Raw genomic sequence first — 16,247 nt, forward strand, 5'->3', positions numbered from 1 at the left:
CTTTTGGTAAATCACATCTTTCTACTGTTTATCTAAAACGGAATGAGGCCCACAAAGAAAAGGACACAATACCTACAGTCAAATATGGTGGAGATTCAAAGATGTTTTGGGTTGTTTTGCTGACTGTCACTGGATGCCTTGACTATGTGTATGGCATCATGAGATATGAAGATTACCAAAGGATTTGGGGTCAAAAGATAGTGTCAAGTGCAACAAAACTGTTTTTTCATCCTAGATCATAGGTCTTTCAGCATGACAATGACCCTAGACATGCTTCAAGAAGCAACGAGGAATGGATGGAAACAAAGTGCTGAGGAGTTCTGAAGTGGCCAGCAATGAGTCCGTATCTAAATCCTATTGATCACCTGTGGAGAGATTTTAAAATTTCTGTTGTTAGAAGGCATCTTTCGAATATGAGAGACCTGAAGCAGTTTACAAAACAAGATGGGTCCAACATCTCAGCTGATAGGTGTAAGACGCTTGATAACTATAGGAGGCAGGTATTTATTCCAAAGGGTGGGCAATCAAGTATTGCGTTGACGGTGCCAACAATTTTGCCCATTTTATGTCCAATTTGCCTATTGTTCTATATTTTGTGTGTGTCTTGTTCAATACACACAAAGATAATAAACGCGTGTATAACAAAACACTTTCGGCCATGACTGTACATGCAGGACAAAAAGACAGATCCTTCTGTAGCAAGGATAATTCAGCGATGATTAATGATTTTGAGGACACAGTCATGACCAGGGAAGTGTTCCTTGGAACGTATCACTCTCATAGTTTCCGAGGCCCCTCCTGCACTTGTCCCTCTTCTTGTTTTCTTCTTCTGGACTGTCTCCTGACGGAGACTAAACAGCTGCTTGTCCACATCATTCGGTCAGAACTGGAGAATGAAGGATCTGTAGACTCTGTAGTAACTGCGATGTGCGGTAAAGAATCCTGCCATTTTATATCCTATTGTGCTGGTAATCTTCCGTATCGTGTAGGAATTTTGACCTCTTCTTATTCTCAGCCTCTCGTCGATATTGATCAAGAGAAGTGGGGATTTTAGTTTTCAAAGAAGATAGTTCATCCACACCAGATGAAGGGCAGTGCGGTCTGCATTACATGAGGTGTAACCTGCCTTACCTCATCCTGCTACACACATCGTTCCTCTTCATTCACCACAAGTTATCTGATTTATAACAGAAAATAAACTTTGCTTCTCTTTTCTCCTTTCTTCTTTTTATAAAAATACAAAATTTTTTCCTTTGAGTCTCTTACCTCCAAAAAAGGAACCACCGCAGGTTGTGCGTCAAACTTCCTCTTCTGGTCTCTTCCTCTTGCTTCTTAAAAGTAAAACATATGAAATAGTGATCCAGACAGAAAAGACGCCGATGATTACGGATCAGCAGTTCACCACAGACCTACAATGAGATTTTCAATCCTGATCTTCTGTTGCTTCCAGGGTAAGTCAAGAAATTACCATGTTTCAAACTATGAGGGAGACATAATTATTGTGTAGATGAAGAATCATCAATCATAAGAGTGTTCATGTAGATATATCCAACTGTCTAGAGATACCGGGGTGGTAGACACAGTGTTGTCACAGTACAGGAGAAATATACAAAGTGATGTCACAGTACAGAGGTAATATACACACTGATGTCACAGTACAGGGGTAGTATACACAGTGATGTCACAGTACCGGGGTAGTATACACAGTGATGTCACAGTACAGGGATAATATACACAGTGATGTCACAGTACCGGGGTAGTATACACAGTGATGTCACAGTACAGCGGTAGTGTACACAATGATGTCACAGTACAGGGGTAGTATACACAGTGATGTTACAGTACAGGGGTAGTATACACAGTGATGTCACAGTACAGGGGTAATATACACAGTGATGTCACAGTACCGGGGTAGTATACACAGTGATGTCACAGTACCGGGGTAGTATACACAGTGATGTCACAGTACCGGGGTAGTATACACAGTGATGTCACAGTACAGGGATAAAATACACAGTGATGTCACAGTACAGGGATAATATACACAGTGATGTCACAGTACAGGGGAAATATACACAGTGATGTCACAGTACAGGGATAATATACACAGTGATGTCACCGTAAAAGGGATAGTATACACAGTGATGTCACAGTACATTGGTAGTATACACAGTGATGTCACCGTAAAGGGATAATACACACAGTGATGTCACAGTACAGGGATAATACACACAGTGATGTCACCGTAGAGGGATAGTATAAAAAATGATGTCACAGTACTGCGGTAGTATACACACTGATGTCACAGTACAGGGGTAGTATACACACTGATGTCACAGTACAGCGGTAGTATACACAGTGATGTCACAGTACAGGGGTAGTATACACAATGATGTCACAGTACAGGGGTAGTATACACACACTGATGTCACAGTACAGGGGTAGTATACACACTGATGTCACAGTACAGGGGTAGTATACACACTGATGTCACAGTACAGGGGTAGTATACACACTGATGTCACAGTACAGCAGTAGTATACACAGTGATGTCACAGTACAGGGGTAATATACACAGTGATGTCACAGTACAGGGGTAGTATACACAATGATGTCACAGTACAGGGGTAGTATACACAGTGATGTCAGAGTACAGCTTAAGTATACACAGTGATGTCACAGTACAGGGGTAGTATACACAGTGATGTCACAGTACAGGGGTAATATACACAGTGATGTCACAGTACAGGGGTAGTATACATACTGATGTCTCAGTACAGGGGTAGTATACACAGTAATGTCACAGTGCAGGGGTAATATAAACAATGATGTCACAGTACAGGGGTAGTATACACAGTGATGTCTCAGTACAGGGGTAGTATACACAGTGATGTCACAGCACAGGGATAATATACACAGTGATGTCACAGTACAGGTGTAATATACACAGTGATGTCACAGTACAGGGGTAGTATATACACTGATGTCACAGTACAGGGGTAGTATACACAGTGATGTCACAGTACAGGGGTAGTATACACAGTGATGTCACAGTACAGGGGTAGTATATACACAGTGATGTCACAGTACAGGGGTAGTATACACAGTGATGTCACAGTACAGGGGTAGTATACACAGTGATGTCACAGTACAGGGGTAGTATACACAGTGATGTCACAGTACAGGGGTAGTATACATACTGATGTCACAGAACAGGGGTAGTGTCACGATACTAGTGGATACAACTGGACACCAGTGGCTAGGTCAAAGAGACTGCAGACACAATGGTTTGAACAAGCAAGATTGTATTTGTGATCTGAATGCTATATAGCATGTAAGTCCAGATAAATGTTCAGTCAATCTGATAAACAGTAATAGCAGAGCTGATACTCTGCGACACAGCATGCAAAGTCACTGAGCAATGAGTGCACAAGACACAGTCTCTTGCAGAGCAGAGGAACACATTAGCTGGCTGGAGTTCTTACTTCACCGCAGGTGTGGTCAGGCAGAGATTTCTGAAGTCAGGTGTTTAGCAATCACTTGGTCAGCAGGCAGGGATCCAGACGTGCAGGTTGGCAGAGGACGCCGCCGTTAGGAAAGGACCCACAGGGATTGTAAGTCCAGGCTTGGGACTGCAGAGGAACAAGGTCCAAAACATAATACACAAGCAATGAAACAGAGCAGGTGCTGGCTTTATATACAACTTTGGCAGGAAGCAAGATGGCCGACGTGAAACATCAAGATCCATGTTAACTAAGGGCAAGTCTAAGGGCAAGAGAAACAGATTCCAGGACTAGATACTGACATTACTCCCACCTCAAGAACGGCCTCCGGACGACCCAAAACCAGGTTTGCCAGGGTACCTTTGATGGAACTGCTCAATCAGTCGGGAGGCGTTAATATTGTTTACGGGTTCCCAGGAATTCTCCTCTGAAGAATAGCCTTGCCATTTAATCAGATACTGCAATCGATTTCTGTAGATTCTTGAATCCAGAATCCTCTCAACGATGAAGTGCTCTTGACCATCCACAAGAACGGGATCGGGAGGAGGAGATGAACGTCCTGGAAAAGGATTTGGTACTACAGCCTTTAGGAGGGAAGTATGAAAGACAGGATGTATCTTCATTGTTCTTGGGAGTTTTAAGCGACATGCAACAGCACCTACCAGACCACTGATCCTATAAGGACCGATGTACTTCTGTCCCAACTTAGGAGAAGGGATCTTCATCTTTAAATTCTTTTTAGATAACCAGACTAAATCTCCTACCTTAAATTTTGGTGTTGGTTTGCGAAATCTGTCAGCTGCATTCTTGTACCTATCTTGTGCGGAAACCAAAGTCTCTTTCAGAAGTTCAAGGTTCTGTTGAAGTGAAGAGATCCTGTCGGCAACTGCTGGTAAAGATGTATCTACCGGTAATCTGGGAAGAATGCTAGGGTGATAACCCAGGTTAGCGTAGAATGGAGACTGCTTGGTGGAGGCACTCTGAGAGTTGTTGTAAGAAAATTCAGCCTATGGGAGTAGCCTTACCCAATCATCTTGCAAATGGCAAACGTAGCAGCGAAGGTATTGCTCCAGTGTTTGATTGGTACGTTCTGTCTGCCCGTTGGACTGTGGGTGGAAAGCAGAAGATAGGTTAACTTCTATGCCTAGTGCCGAACAAAAGCTTCGCCAAAACTTTGAAGTAAATTGAACTCCACGGTCCGAAACAACTTCATCCGGAACCCCGTGCAGACGAAAGATGTTCTGGATAATTAGATCAGCAGTGTCCTTCGCAGAGGGTAAACCGGAACAAGGGATGAAATGGGCCGCCTTGGTCAGGCGATCGACCACCACCAAAATTGTACTCTTTCCCTTGGAAAGGGGCAGTTCTACAATAAAGTCCATAGAAATGGATCCCCACGGGTGAGACGGCACCGGCAAAGGCTGTAACAGACCAGTAGGGGAGGCACGTGTGACCTTGAATTTGGCACATACCTCGCAAGATGAAACGTACTTCTGAACATCCTTCCGAAAACCTGGCCACCAGAAGAAGCGAGATAAGAATTCTTGAGTCTTCTGAATTCCTCTGTGCCCTGCAACCTTAGAGTCATGAACCATTCACAACACTCTTAACCTCACGGCTTCAGGAATGTAGAGGCGCCGTTCCCGGGTCCAAACTCCATTCCTAAAAAGAAGGCTTACCTCATCAGATGGCTGAGACAGGAAAAGATCAGAGTTGTAAGCTTCTTTGATGACCTGCAACAAATCTTGGTTATGAATGACACATACAAAATTGCAATCAGAAAGTATGGTCTTAGGTGGAGCATCTGGAACAGTGTCAGTAGAGTACATCCGGGATAGAGCATCTGCTTTTCCATTGCAAGAACCTGGTCTATAAGAGATTGTAAAATTGAATTGGTTAAGGAAAAGACTCCAACAGGCCTGCCGTGGGGTCAGGCATCTTGCTGACCTGATGAACTCAAGGTTGCGGTGATCCGTGAGGACAATGATCGGTTGTGAAGCTCCTTGCAGAAGATGTCTCCACTCCTTGAAGGCGGCGATGATAGCCAGTAATTCTTTATTTCCTACATCATAGTTCTTTTCGGCAGGAGACAGTCGCTTGGAAAGAAAAGCACAAGGATGAAGTAAATTTTTCTCACCTGTTCTTTGGGACAGTATAGCCCCGACGGCACAGTTTGAGGCATCTACTTCAATAATGAAGGCGAGTTCCGGGTCACTGTGGATCAGTACTGGTGCTGACGTGAACTTGGTCTTGAGTCGAGAGAATGCTTCTTGGGCTTGAGGGGACCAAATAAATGCTGTCTTCTTCTGTGTCAACCGGGTGATGGGTGAGACGATGTCAGAGAAGTTCTTGATGAAACGTCTGTAGACGTTAGCAAATCCGATGAAACGTTGGACTTCCTTGATGTTCTTGGGGATTGGCCACTCCTGAATTGCCCTGATCTTGCTGTTATCCATACTCAGACCATGTGGAGAAATTACATAACCTAAGAATTGGATCTCCGACTTGTGAAATTCGCACTTCCCCAGCTTGATGTACAGATGGTGTTCCCTCAAACGCTGCAAGACAGTCTTGACATGTTGCTGATGTTCCTCCATGGAGCTAGAAAAAAATCAGAATGTCATCCAAATAGATTATGACAAAAAGATCAAGAATGTCTCTAAAAATATCATTTACTAGGTGTTGGAAGGTTGCTGGGGCATTGCAAAGTCCAAATGGCATGACCAAATACTCAAAGTGTCCATATCGAGACCTAAATGCTGTTTTCCATTCGTCTCCAGGTCTTATACAGACTAGATTGTATGCCCCGCGTAGATCCAATTTTGAAAAGACCTTGGCCTGCCGAACTCTCTCGAGAAGCTCCGGAATTAATGGCAGGGGGTAGCGGTTCTTGATGGTTACCTTGTTAATTTCCCGGTAATCAACACAGGGTCTGAGAGATCCATCCTTCTTTTTAATGAAAAAGATGGGTGCACCGGCTGGAGAGGACGAGGGGCGTATGAACCCCTTAGACAGGTTCTCATCGATATATTCTTTGAGAGTCTTGAGCTCAGGACCGGACAATGGATAAATATTTCCAAAAGGAATGGTAGCAGCAGGCAGAAGCTCGATTGGACAGTCATAAGAGTGGTGTGGTGGCAATTTGTCTGCATTCTTTTTATCGCACACATCCGAAAATTCTTTATAAACTGTCGGTAACCTTAGGTCTGATGATGGGTCGCCCGGAGATGGATCAATCGAATTCACAGAAGTTACCTCCTTAGCTGGGAAGCGCAATCTCTTTGTCTCCCAGTCAATGATTGGATTTTGAGCCTGCAACCAGGGTAAACCCAAGATAATAGGGAAATGTGGAGAGGAAATCAGAAGGAAGGGCAATTTCTCCTGGTGATCATCTCCCATGAGGACCTTCAGTGATTCAGTCTGCTGGTCTACTGGCCCCAAGGTCAAAGGGGATCCATCCACAATCTCCATCAGAATTGAAGATACTCTCCTCTGTGATCGGATTCCATATTTCTTAGCAAAAGAAGTGTCCATGAAGTTACCGCTGGCCCCAGAGTCTATCATGGCGGAACTGTTCACCCAACGGGAGTCAATCCAGATCTTGATAGGGAGGTAACAATGTGAGTCTTTTTTTTATTGACAGGGTGTGAAACTGCAGAAGATAGAATAACAGCATTAATGGGTAGTACCATTTCGGATGTAACAGAGTTCATATCTGAAAAGTCATAATCCGGAACAGTTGCTGCAATTTCGGGTGGCCCTGATTCGGAAGTCACGGAGTATGATTCAGAGAAGTCGCGTTCTACCACGGCTGCGGTGGTCCTGCGAGAACGACTGGGGCAATTGATAATAAAATGTCCTGACTTCCCGCAGTAAAAACACAAATTCTCCTTGAAACGAAATTCCTTCCGTTCATCACTTACTCGACTTCGTAGGGAATTTACCTGCATCGGTTCGGGTGTGGACTCCTGAGGACTTGAGTCTGGAATCTCCTTAGGAAGAAAAGGAAGAAGCGATTTATTGCTGCGGTTCATCTCAGTCCACCTTTCTAGTTTTCGTTCAGAGATTCGAGCGTCTAGGCGAATACAGTGATTGATGAAATCTCCTAGAGCAGTGGGAGCCTCTGCACGTGCAAGCTCGTCCTTGATAGAACTGGACAACCCCTTCTTAAATGTTGAGTACTTTGCTGCACTATTCCAGGTGGTATCCTGAGCCCATCTTCTAAAGTCCATAGCATACTCAGTCACTGGGCGTTTACCTTGACGCAAATTCAGCAGGGCCGTCTCCGCTGTAAGGCCACGGTTCGAATCGTCAAACATCTGCCCCATGGCGGCGATAAACATATTGAAATCATTCAGACATGCATCCTGCGATTCTATCAGAGGGTTTGCCCAGGCAAGAGCCTTGTTAGTCAGAAACATGATAATAGTCAATACTTTGGATCGGTCCATAGGAAACTGTGTGACATGTGCAGCAAAGTATAAACGACACTGGTTCAGAAACCCACGGTATTTGTCTCGGTCGCCACCAAACCTAAATGGCGGTAGTTTGGGGATGGCAGGAACAGGAGCCTGAGGTTGTGCCTCCAGAGCTGCAACTCGACCACGCAATTCCTGAAGGGTCTGACTGAGCACTTGTATATCATATTTAGTCTGCCCCTCTAGGCCTTCTATTCTGCTCTTCCATGTCTGCACTTCAGCGTGTACAGTGGCAGTGATATTATTTAGCTTCTTAACACGCACCTCTAAAGTCTCTGACCCAGCGGCATCCATTTTTTTTGGCTTGTGTATCATGTCACGATACTAGTGGATACAACTGGACACCAGTGGCTAGGTCAAAGAGACTGCAGACACAATGGTTTGAACAAGCAAGATTGTATTTGTGATCTGAATGCTATATAGCATGTAAGTCCAGATAAATGTTCAGTCAATCTGATAAACAGTAATAGCAGAGCTGATACTCTGCGACACAGCATGCAAAGTCACTGAGCAATGAGTGCACAAGACACAGTCTCTTGCAGAGCAGAGGAACACATTAGCTGGCTGGAGTTCTTACTTCACCGCAGGTGTGGTCAGGCAGAGATTTCTGAAGTCAGGTGTTTAGCAATCACTTGGTCAGCAGGCAGGGATCCAGACGTGCAGGTTGGCAGAGGACTCCGCCGTTAGGAAAGGACCCACAGGGATTGTAAGTCCAGGCTTGGGACTGCAGAGGAACAAGGTCCAAAACATAATACACAAGCAATGAAACAGAGCAGGTGCTGGCTTTATATACAACTTTGGCAGGAAGCAAGATGGCCGACGTGAAACATCAAGATCCATGTTAACTAAGGGCAAGTCTAAGGGCAAGAGAAACAGATTCCAGGACTAGATACTGACAGGTAGTATACACACTGATGTCACAGTACAGGGATAATATACACACTAATGTCACAGTACAGGGGCAGTATACACAGTGATGTCACAGTACAGCTTAAGTATACACATTGATGTCACAGTACAGGGGTAGTATACACACTGATGTCACAGCACAGGGGTAATATACACAGTGATGTCACAGTACAGGGGTAATATAAACAATGATGTCACAGTACAGGGGTAGTATACACACTGATGTCACAGTACAGGGGTAATATAAACAATGATGTCACAGTACAGGGGTAGTATACACAGTGATGTGTCAGTACAGGGGTAATATACACAGTGATGTCACAGTACAGGGGTAGTATACACACTGATGTCACAGCACAGGGGTAATATACACAGTGATGTCACAGTACAGGGGTAATATAAACAATGATGTCACAGTACAGGGGTAGTATACACAGTGATGTGTCAGTACAGGGGTAATATACACAGTGATGTCACAGAATAGGGGTAGTATACACAGTGATGTCACAGTACAGGGGTAATATACACAGTGATGTCACAGTACAGGGGTAATATACACAGTGATGTCACAGTACAGGGGTAATATACACAGTGATGTCACGGTACAGGGGTAATATACACAGTGATGTCACAGTACAGGGGTAATATACACAGTGATGTCACAGTACAGGGGTAGTATACACAGTGATGTCACAGTACAGGGGTAGTATACACAGTGATGTCACAGTACAGGAGCAATATACACAGTGATGTCACAGTACAGGGGTAGTATACACAGTGATGTAACAGTATAGGGGTAGTATACACAGTGATGTCACAGTACAGGGGTAATATACACAGTGATGTCACAGTACTGGGGTTTTATGCACAGTGATGTAACAGTATAGGGGTAGTATACACAGTGATGTCACAGTACAGGGGTAATATACACAGTGATGTCACAGTACAGGGGTAGTATACACAGTGATGTCACAGTACAGGGGTAGTATACACAGTGATGTCACAGTACAAGGATAGTAATAATAATAGTAATAATCTTTATTTATATAGCGCCAACATATTCCGCAGCACTTTACAATTAAGCGGGGACATGTACAAACAATAAATTCGGTACGAGTTAAGACAATGTAAACAGTGACATTAGGAGTGAGGTCCCTGCTCGCGAGCTTACAATCTACTAGGAAATGGGGGGACACAATAGGTGAAAAGTGCTTGTTATTTCAGGTCTGGCAATTATAATAAATAGGGATTTTCATACAAAGCTGCATGATCCGGTCATCAGCCCGTGTGTTTAAGTGCAATAGTCGAGTATCAAGTGCAGTGATCATGAGCATGGAGGGTGTGGAGACAGATGAATAGTAGGGTGCAGATTCAGAATAATATTTGGAAGGAGGGAACAGGGCAAAGTTAGTTTACTGAGTAGTTGATGTGGTAGGCTTGTTTGAAGAGATGGGTTTTTAGAGCGCGCTTGAATAGGTCGGGGCTAGGTATCAGTCTGATCGTCTGGGGAAGTGTTGTGAATTCTGTTTTTGGCTCCCTCTGGTGGCTACTGGTGGTACTGGTTGACTTTGGTCTTGTGTTTCCAGTGCACCTGTTTTCATCAGGAAATTGGGAGTTTCCTATTTAGTCTGGCTTCTCAGTCACTCTAGTGCCGGCAATCAATGTTACCAGAGCATCTCTGTTGCTTGCTACCTGCTCCAAGTCTGCAATTCAGCTAAGTTGAAATCTTTGGCTTTTTGTGTTTGTTTTGTCCAGCATGCATTTATATTTCTAGTGCTGCTGGAAGCTCTAGTGATCTGAAATTACTACTCCGGTGTCATGAGTTGATAACGGAGTTAAGGTGGTTTCAGGATGGCTGCTTAGGGTTTTGAGGTAACCGCGAAGTCCTCTTTTGTATTTTCATCTATCTAGTCAGAGGGCCTCACTTTGCTGAATCTATATTCATACTGCGTTTGTGTTTTCCTCTTACCTAACCGTTATTACATGTGGGGGGCTACTATAACTTTTGGGGTTTCCCTGGAGGCAAGCCAGGTCTGTGTATTCCTCTTATAGGGGTAGTTAGCTCTCCGGCTGGCGCGAGGTGTCTAGGGATACAACGTAGGCACACCCCCTGGCTACTTTTATTTGCGTGTTAGGTTCAGCATCGCGGTTACCTGAGATACCATCTTCCTAGAGCTAGTCCGTTTTTGCCCATGTCCCTGCCATTGGGAATCATGACAGTATTGCCGGCCATAATGTTTTAAAGGTATTGGCTAAAGAAGGAGAGAAAAAATAAGTTTCTGACCCTTTTTTTTTTTTACTCAGAGGTTCTGTCTAGCCATAATTGCAATCTGCTGGTTTTTTTTTTTTTTTCTCTCCTCTTAACCCCTGAATGGCTCAGATCTCTGCTGTTGAGAAATGGATATCCAGAGTTTAGCTTCTAATCTTAATACTCTTGCCTCTAAGGTTCAAAATATCCAAGACTATGTGATACATGCTCCTATGTCTGAACCCAAGATCCCTATACCTGAGTTCTTTTCTGGAGATAGATCTCGCTTTTTGAATTTTAAGCACAATTGTAAATTGTATCTTTCTCTGAGATCTCGTTCCGCTGGAGACCCCGCTCAGCAGGTTAAAATTGTTATTGCCTTGTTGCGGGGTGACCCCCAGAATTGGGCATTTGCATTGGCACCAGGGGATCCTGCGCTGCTCAATGTGGATGCATTTTTTCTGGCACTGGGGTTGCTCTATGAGGAACCTAATTTGGAGATTCAGGCTGAAAAGGCCTTGCTAGCCCTCTCTCAAGGGCATGATGAAGCTGAAGTATATTGTCAAAAATTTCGAAAATGGTCTCTGCTTACTCAGTGGAATGAGTGCGCCCTGGCGGCGAATTTCAGAGAAGGTCTCTCTGACGCCGTTAAAGATGTCATGGTGGGGTTTCCTACGCCCACAGGTCTGAATGAATCCATGACTATGGCTATTCAGATTGATCGGCGTTTGCGGGAGCGCAAACCTGTGCACCATTTGGCGGTGTCTTCTGAGCAGGCACCGGAGATTATGCAATGTGATAGAATTCTGTCCAGAAGTGAACGGCAGAATTATAGGCGTAAAAATGGGTTGTGCTTCTACTGTGGTGATTCTGCTCATGTTATATCAGCATGCTCTAAACGCACAAAAAAGGTTGATAAGTCTTTTGCAATTGGCACCTTACAGTCTAAGTTTATTTTGTCTGTAACTTTGATCTGTTCATTATCAACTATTACTGTGGATGCCTATGTGGATTCTGGCACTTCCTTGAGTCTTATGGATTGGTCCTTTGCCAGACTTTGTGGGTTTAGCCTAGAGCCTTTGGAAGTTCCTATCCCTCTGAAGCGTATCGACTCCACACCTTTGGCTAGGAATAAACCACAGTTCTGGACACAAGTGACTATGTGTATGACTCCTGACCATCGGGAGGTGATTCGCTTCCTTGTGTTGCATAACTTGCATGATGTCTTAGTGCTTGGATTGCCATGGTTGCAAACTCATAATCCAGTCCTTGACTGGAAAACAATGTCTGTGTTAAGCTGGGGATGTCAGTGGGCTCATGGGGAAGTACCTTTGGTTTCCATTGCTTCATCTACTCCCTCTGAAATTCCGGCATTTTTGTCTGATTATGGTGATGTTTTTGAGGAGCCTAAACTTAGTTCTCTCCCCCCTCACCGGGATTGCGATTGTGCTATAGACTTGATTCCGGGCAGCAAGTTTCCCAAGGGTCGTTTGTTCAATCTATCTGTGCCTGAGCATGCTGCTATGCGAGAGTATATTAAGGAGTCCTTGGAAAAAGGACATATCCGTCCATCCTCATCCCCTTTAGGAGCAGGTTTTTTTTTTCGTGGGTAAAAAAGATGGCTCCCTGAGGCCCTGTATTGATTATCGCCTGTTGAATAAGATTACAGTCAAATACCAGTATCCTTTGCCACTACTGACTGATTTATTTGCTTGTATTAAAGGGGCAAAGTGGTTCTCTAAGGTTGATCTTCGGGGTGCGTATAATTTGGTGCGGATCAAGCAGGGAGATGAGTGGAAAACTGCATTTAATACGCCCGAGGGCCATTTTGAGTATTTGGTAATGCCTTTTGGTCTTTCTAATGCTCCTTCAGTCTTTCAGTCCTTTATGCACGATATTTTCCGTAAATACCTGGATAAATTTATGATTGTGTATTTGGATGATATTTTGATTTTTTCGGATGACTGGGAGTCGCATGTTCAACAGGTTAGGAAGGTTTTTCAGGTTTTGCGGTCCAATTCTCTGTTTGTAAAGGGTTCAAAGTGTATCTTTGGGGTTCAGAAGATCTCCTTTTTGGGGTATATTTTTTCCCCTTCTTCTGTTGAGATGGATCCTGTCAAGGTTCGGGCTATTTGTGATTGGACGCAGCCTACTTCCCTGAAGAGTCTTCAGAAGTTCTTGGGCTTTGCTAATTTCTATCGTCGATTTATAACTGGGTTTTCAAGTGTTGCTAAACCTCTGACTGATTTGACTAAGAAGGGTGCTGATGTTGCCAATTGGTCCTCTGCGGCTGTGGAGGCCTTTCAGGAGCTTAAGCGCCGCTTTTCTTCTGCCCCTGTGTTGCGCCAGCCTGATGTTTCGCTCCCTTTTCAGGTTGAGGTTGATGCTTCCGAGATTGGAGCGGGGGCGGTTTTGTCGCAGAAAAGTCCCGATTGCTCAGTGATGAGACCATGTGCATTTTTCTCTCGAAAGTTTTCGCCCGCCGAGCGTAATTATGATGTCGGAAATCGGGAGCTCTTGGCTATGAAGTGGGCATTTGAGGAGTGGCGTCATTGGCTGGAGGGTGCTAGACATCAGGTGGTGGTCTTGACTGATCACAAGAATCTGATTTACCTTGAGTCCGCCAGGCGTCTGAATCCTAGACAGGCGCGCTGGTCATTGTTTTTCTCTCGGTTTAATTTTGTGGTTTCATACTTGCCGGGCTCGAAAAATGTGAAGGCAGATGCTCTTTCTAGGAGTTTTGAGCCTGACTCCTCTGGTGATTCTGAGCCTACGGGTATCCTTAAGGATGGAGTGATTTTGTCTGCTGTCTCCCCAGACTTGCGACGTGCTTTGCAGGAGTTTCAGACTGATAGGCCTGATCGTTGTCCGTCTGGGAGATTGTTTGTTCCAGATGAGTGGACCAGTAGAGTCATCTCAGAGGTTCATTCTTCTGTGTTGGCGGGCCACCCTGGAATTTTTGGTACCAGAGATTTGGTGGCCATGTCCTTCTGGTGGCCTTCCCTGTCTCGGGATGTGCGTACCTTTGTACAGTCTTGTGATGTTTGTGCTCGGGCCAAGCCTTGCTGTTCTCGGGCTAGTGGATTGTTGTTGTCCTTGCCTATTCCGAAGAGGCCGTGGACGCACATCTCTATGGACTTTATCTCGGATCTCCCGGTTTCTCAGAAAATGTCCGTCATTTGGGTGGTGTGTGACCGTTTTTCTAAGATGGTTCATTTGGTACCCTTGCCCAAATTGCCTTCTTCATCGGAGTTGGTTCCTTTATTTTTTCAGAATGTGGTTCGCTTACATGGTATCCCGGAAAACATCGTGTCTGACAGAGGATCTCAATTTGTGTCTAGGTTCTGGCGAGCGTTCTGTGCCAGGATGGGCATTGATTTGTCTTTTTCATCTGCGTTCCATCCTCAGACTAATGGCCAGACGGAGCGAACTAATCAGACCTTGGAGACGTATTTGAGGTGTTTTGTGTCTGCTGATCAGGATGATTGGGTCGCCTTTTTGCCGTTGGCAGAGTTTGCCCTCAATAATCGGGCCAGTTCTGCTACTCTGGTTTCTCCTTTCTTTTGCAATTCAGGGTTTCACCCTCGTTTTTCGTCTGGTCAGGTGGAGTCTTCGGATTGTCCTGGAGTGGATTCTGTGGTGGATAGACTGCACCGGATTTGGAGTCATGTGGTGGACAATTTGAAGTTGTCTCAGGAGAAGACTCAGCAGTTTGCTAATCGTCATCGTCGTGTGGGTCATCATCTCCGTGTTGGAGACTTGGTTTGGTTGTCTTCTCGTTTTGTCCCTATGAAGGTCTCTTCTCCTAAGTTCAAACCTCGGTTCATAGGTCCTTATAGGATTTTGGAGATTCTTAATCCTGTATCTTTTCGTTTGGACCTTCCAGCATCTTTCACCATTCATAATGTTTTCCATAGGTCATTGTTGCGGAGGTACGAGGTACCGGTTGTTCCTTCTGTTGAGCCTCCTGCTCCTGTGCTGGTGGAGGGTGAATTGGAGTATGTTGTGGAGAAGATTTTGGACTCTCGTATTTCCAGACGGAGACTTCAATATCTGGTTAAATGGAAGGGATACGGTCAGGAGGATAATTCTTGGGTGACTGCCTCTGATGTTCATGCCTCTGATTTGGTTTGCGCCTTTCATAGGGCACATCCAGATCGCCCTGGTGGTTCTCATGAGGGTTCGGTGCCCCCTCCTTAAGGGGGGGGGTACTGTTGTGAATTCTGTTTTTGGCTCCCTCTGGTGGCTACTGGTGGTACTGGTTGACTTTGGTCTTGTGTTTCCAGTGCACCTGTTTTCATCAGGAAATTGGGAGTTTCCTATTTAGTCTGGCTTCTCAGTCACTCTAGTGCCGGCAATCAATGTTACCAGAGCATCTCTGTTGCTTGCTACCTGCTCCAAGTCTGCAATTCAGCTAAGTTGAAATCTTTGGCTTTTTGTGTTTGTTTTGTCCAGCATGCATTTATATTTCTCGTGCTGCTGGAAGCTCTAGTGATCTGAAATTACTACTCCGGTGTCATGAGTTGATAACGGAGTTAAGGTGGTTTCAGGATGGCTGCTTAGGGTTTTGAGGTAACCGCGAAGTCCTCTTTTGTATTTTCATCTATCTAGTCAGAGGGCCTCACTTTGCTGAATCTATATTCATACTGCGTTTGTGTTTTCCTCTTACCTAACCGTTATTACATGTGGGGGGCTACTATAACTTTTGAGGTTTCCCTGGAGGCAAGCCAGGTCTGTGTATTCCTCTTATAGGGGTAGTTAGCTCTCCGGCTGGCGCGAGGTGTCTAGGGATACAACGTAGGCACACCCCCTGGCTACTTTTATTTGCGTGTTAGGTTCAGCATCGCGGTTACCTGAGATACCATCTTCCTAGAGCTAGTCCGTTTTTGCCCATGTCCCTGCCATTGAGAATCATGACAGGGAAGTGCATTCCAGAGAGCTGGCGCAGCACGAGAGAAGTCTTGTAGACGGAGGTGCAAGGTTCAGATTACGGGGGATGCTAGCCTTAGGTCGTTTGTAGAACGGAGGGCACGTGTAGGGCGATAGACAGAGATGAGAGAGGAGATATAAGGCGGTGCAGAACTGTGGAGGGCTTTGTGGGTGAGAGAG

General features: G+C 44.9%; 1 protein-coding gene across 1 annotated transcript in view; it reads left to right on the forward strand.

Moving 5' to 3' along the window:
- The first annotated feature begins 1,368 nt into the window (after positions 1-1,368).
- The window catches only part of PILRA (paired immunoglobin like type 2 receptor alpha), a 201,247-nt gene continuing 186,368 nt past the window's right edge, over positions 1,369-16,247 (forward strand). The window contains exon 1 of the mRNA XM_077261660.1: positions 1,369-1,451. Within this exon, the coding sequence (XP_077117775.1) occupies positions 1,415-1,451 (37 nt within the window). The 5' untranslated portion in view covers positions 1,369-1,414. The remainder of the gene's footprint in view (positions 1,452-16,247) is intronic.

The sequence above is a fragment of the Ranitomeya variabilis genome, chromosome 5 (assembly GCF_051348905.1).
Source record: "Ranitomeya variabilis isolate aRanVar5 chromosome 5, aRanVar5.hap1, whole genome shotgun sequence".
In the NCBI taxonomy this organism is placed as follows: Eukaryota; Metazoa; Chordata; class Amphibia; order Anura; family Dendrobatidae; genus Ranitomeya; species Ranitomeya variabilis.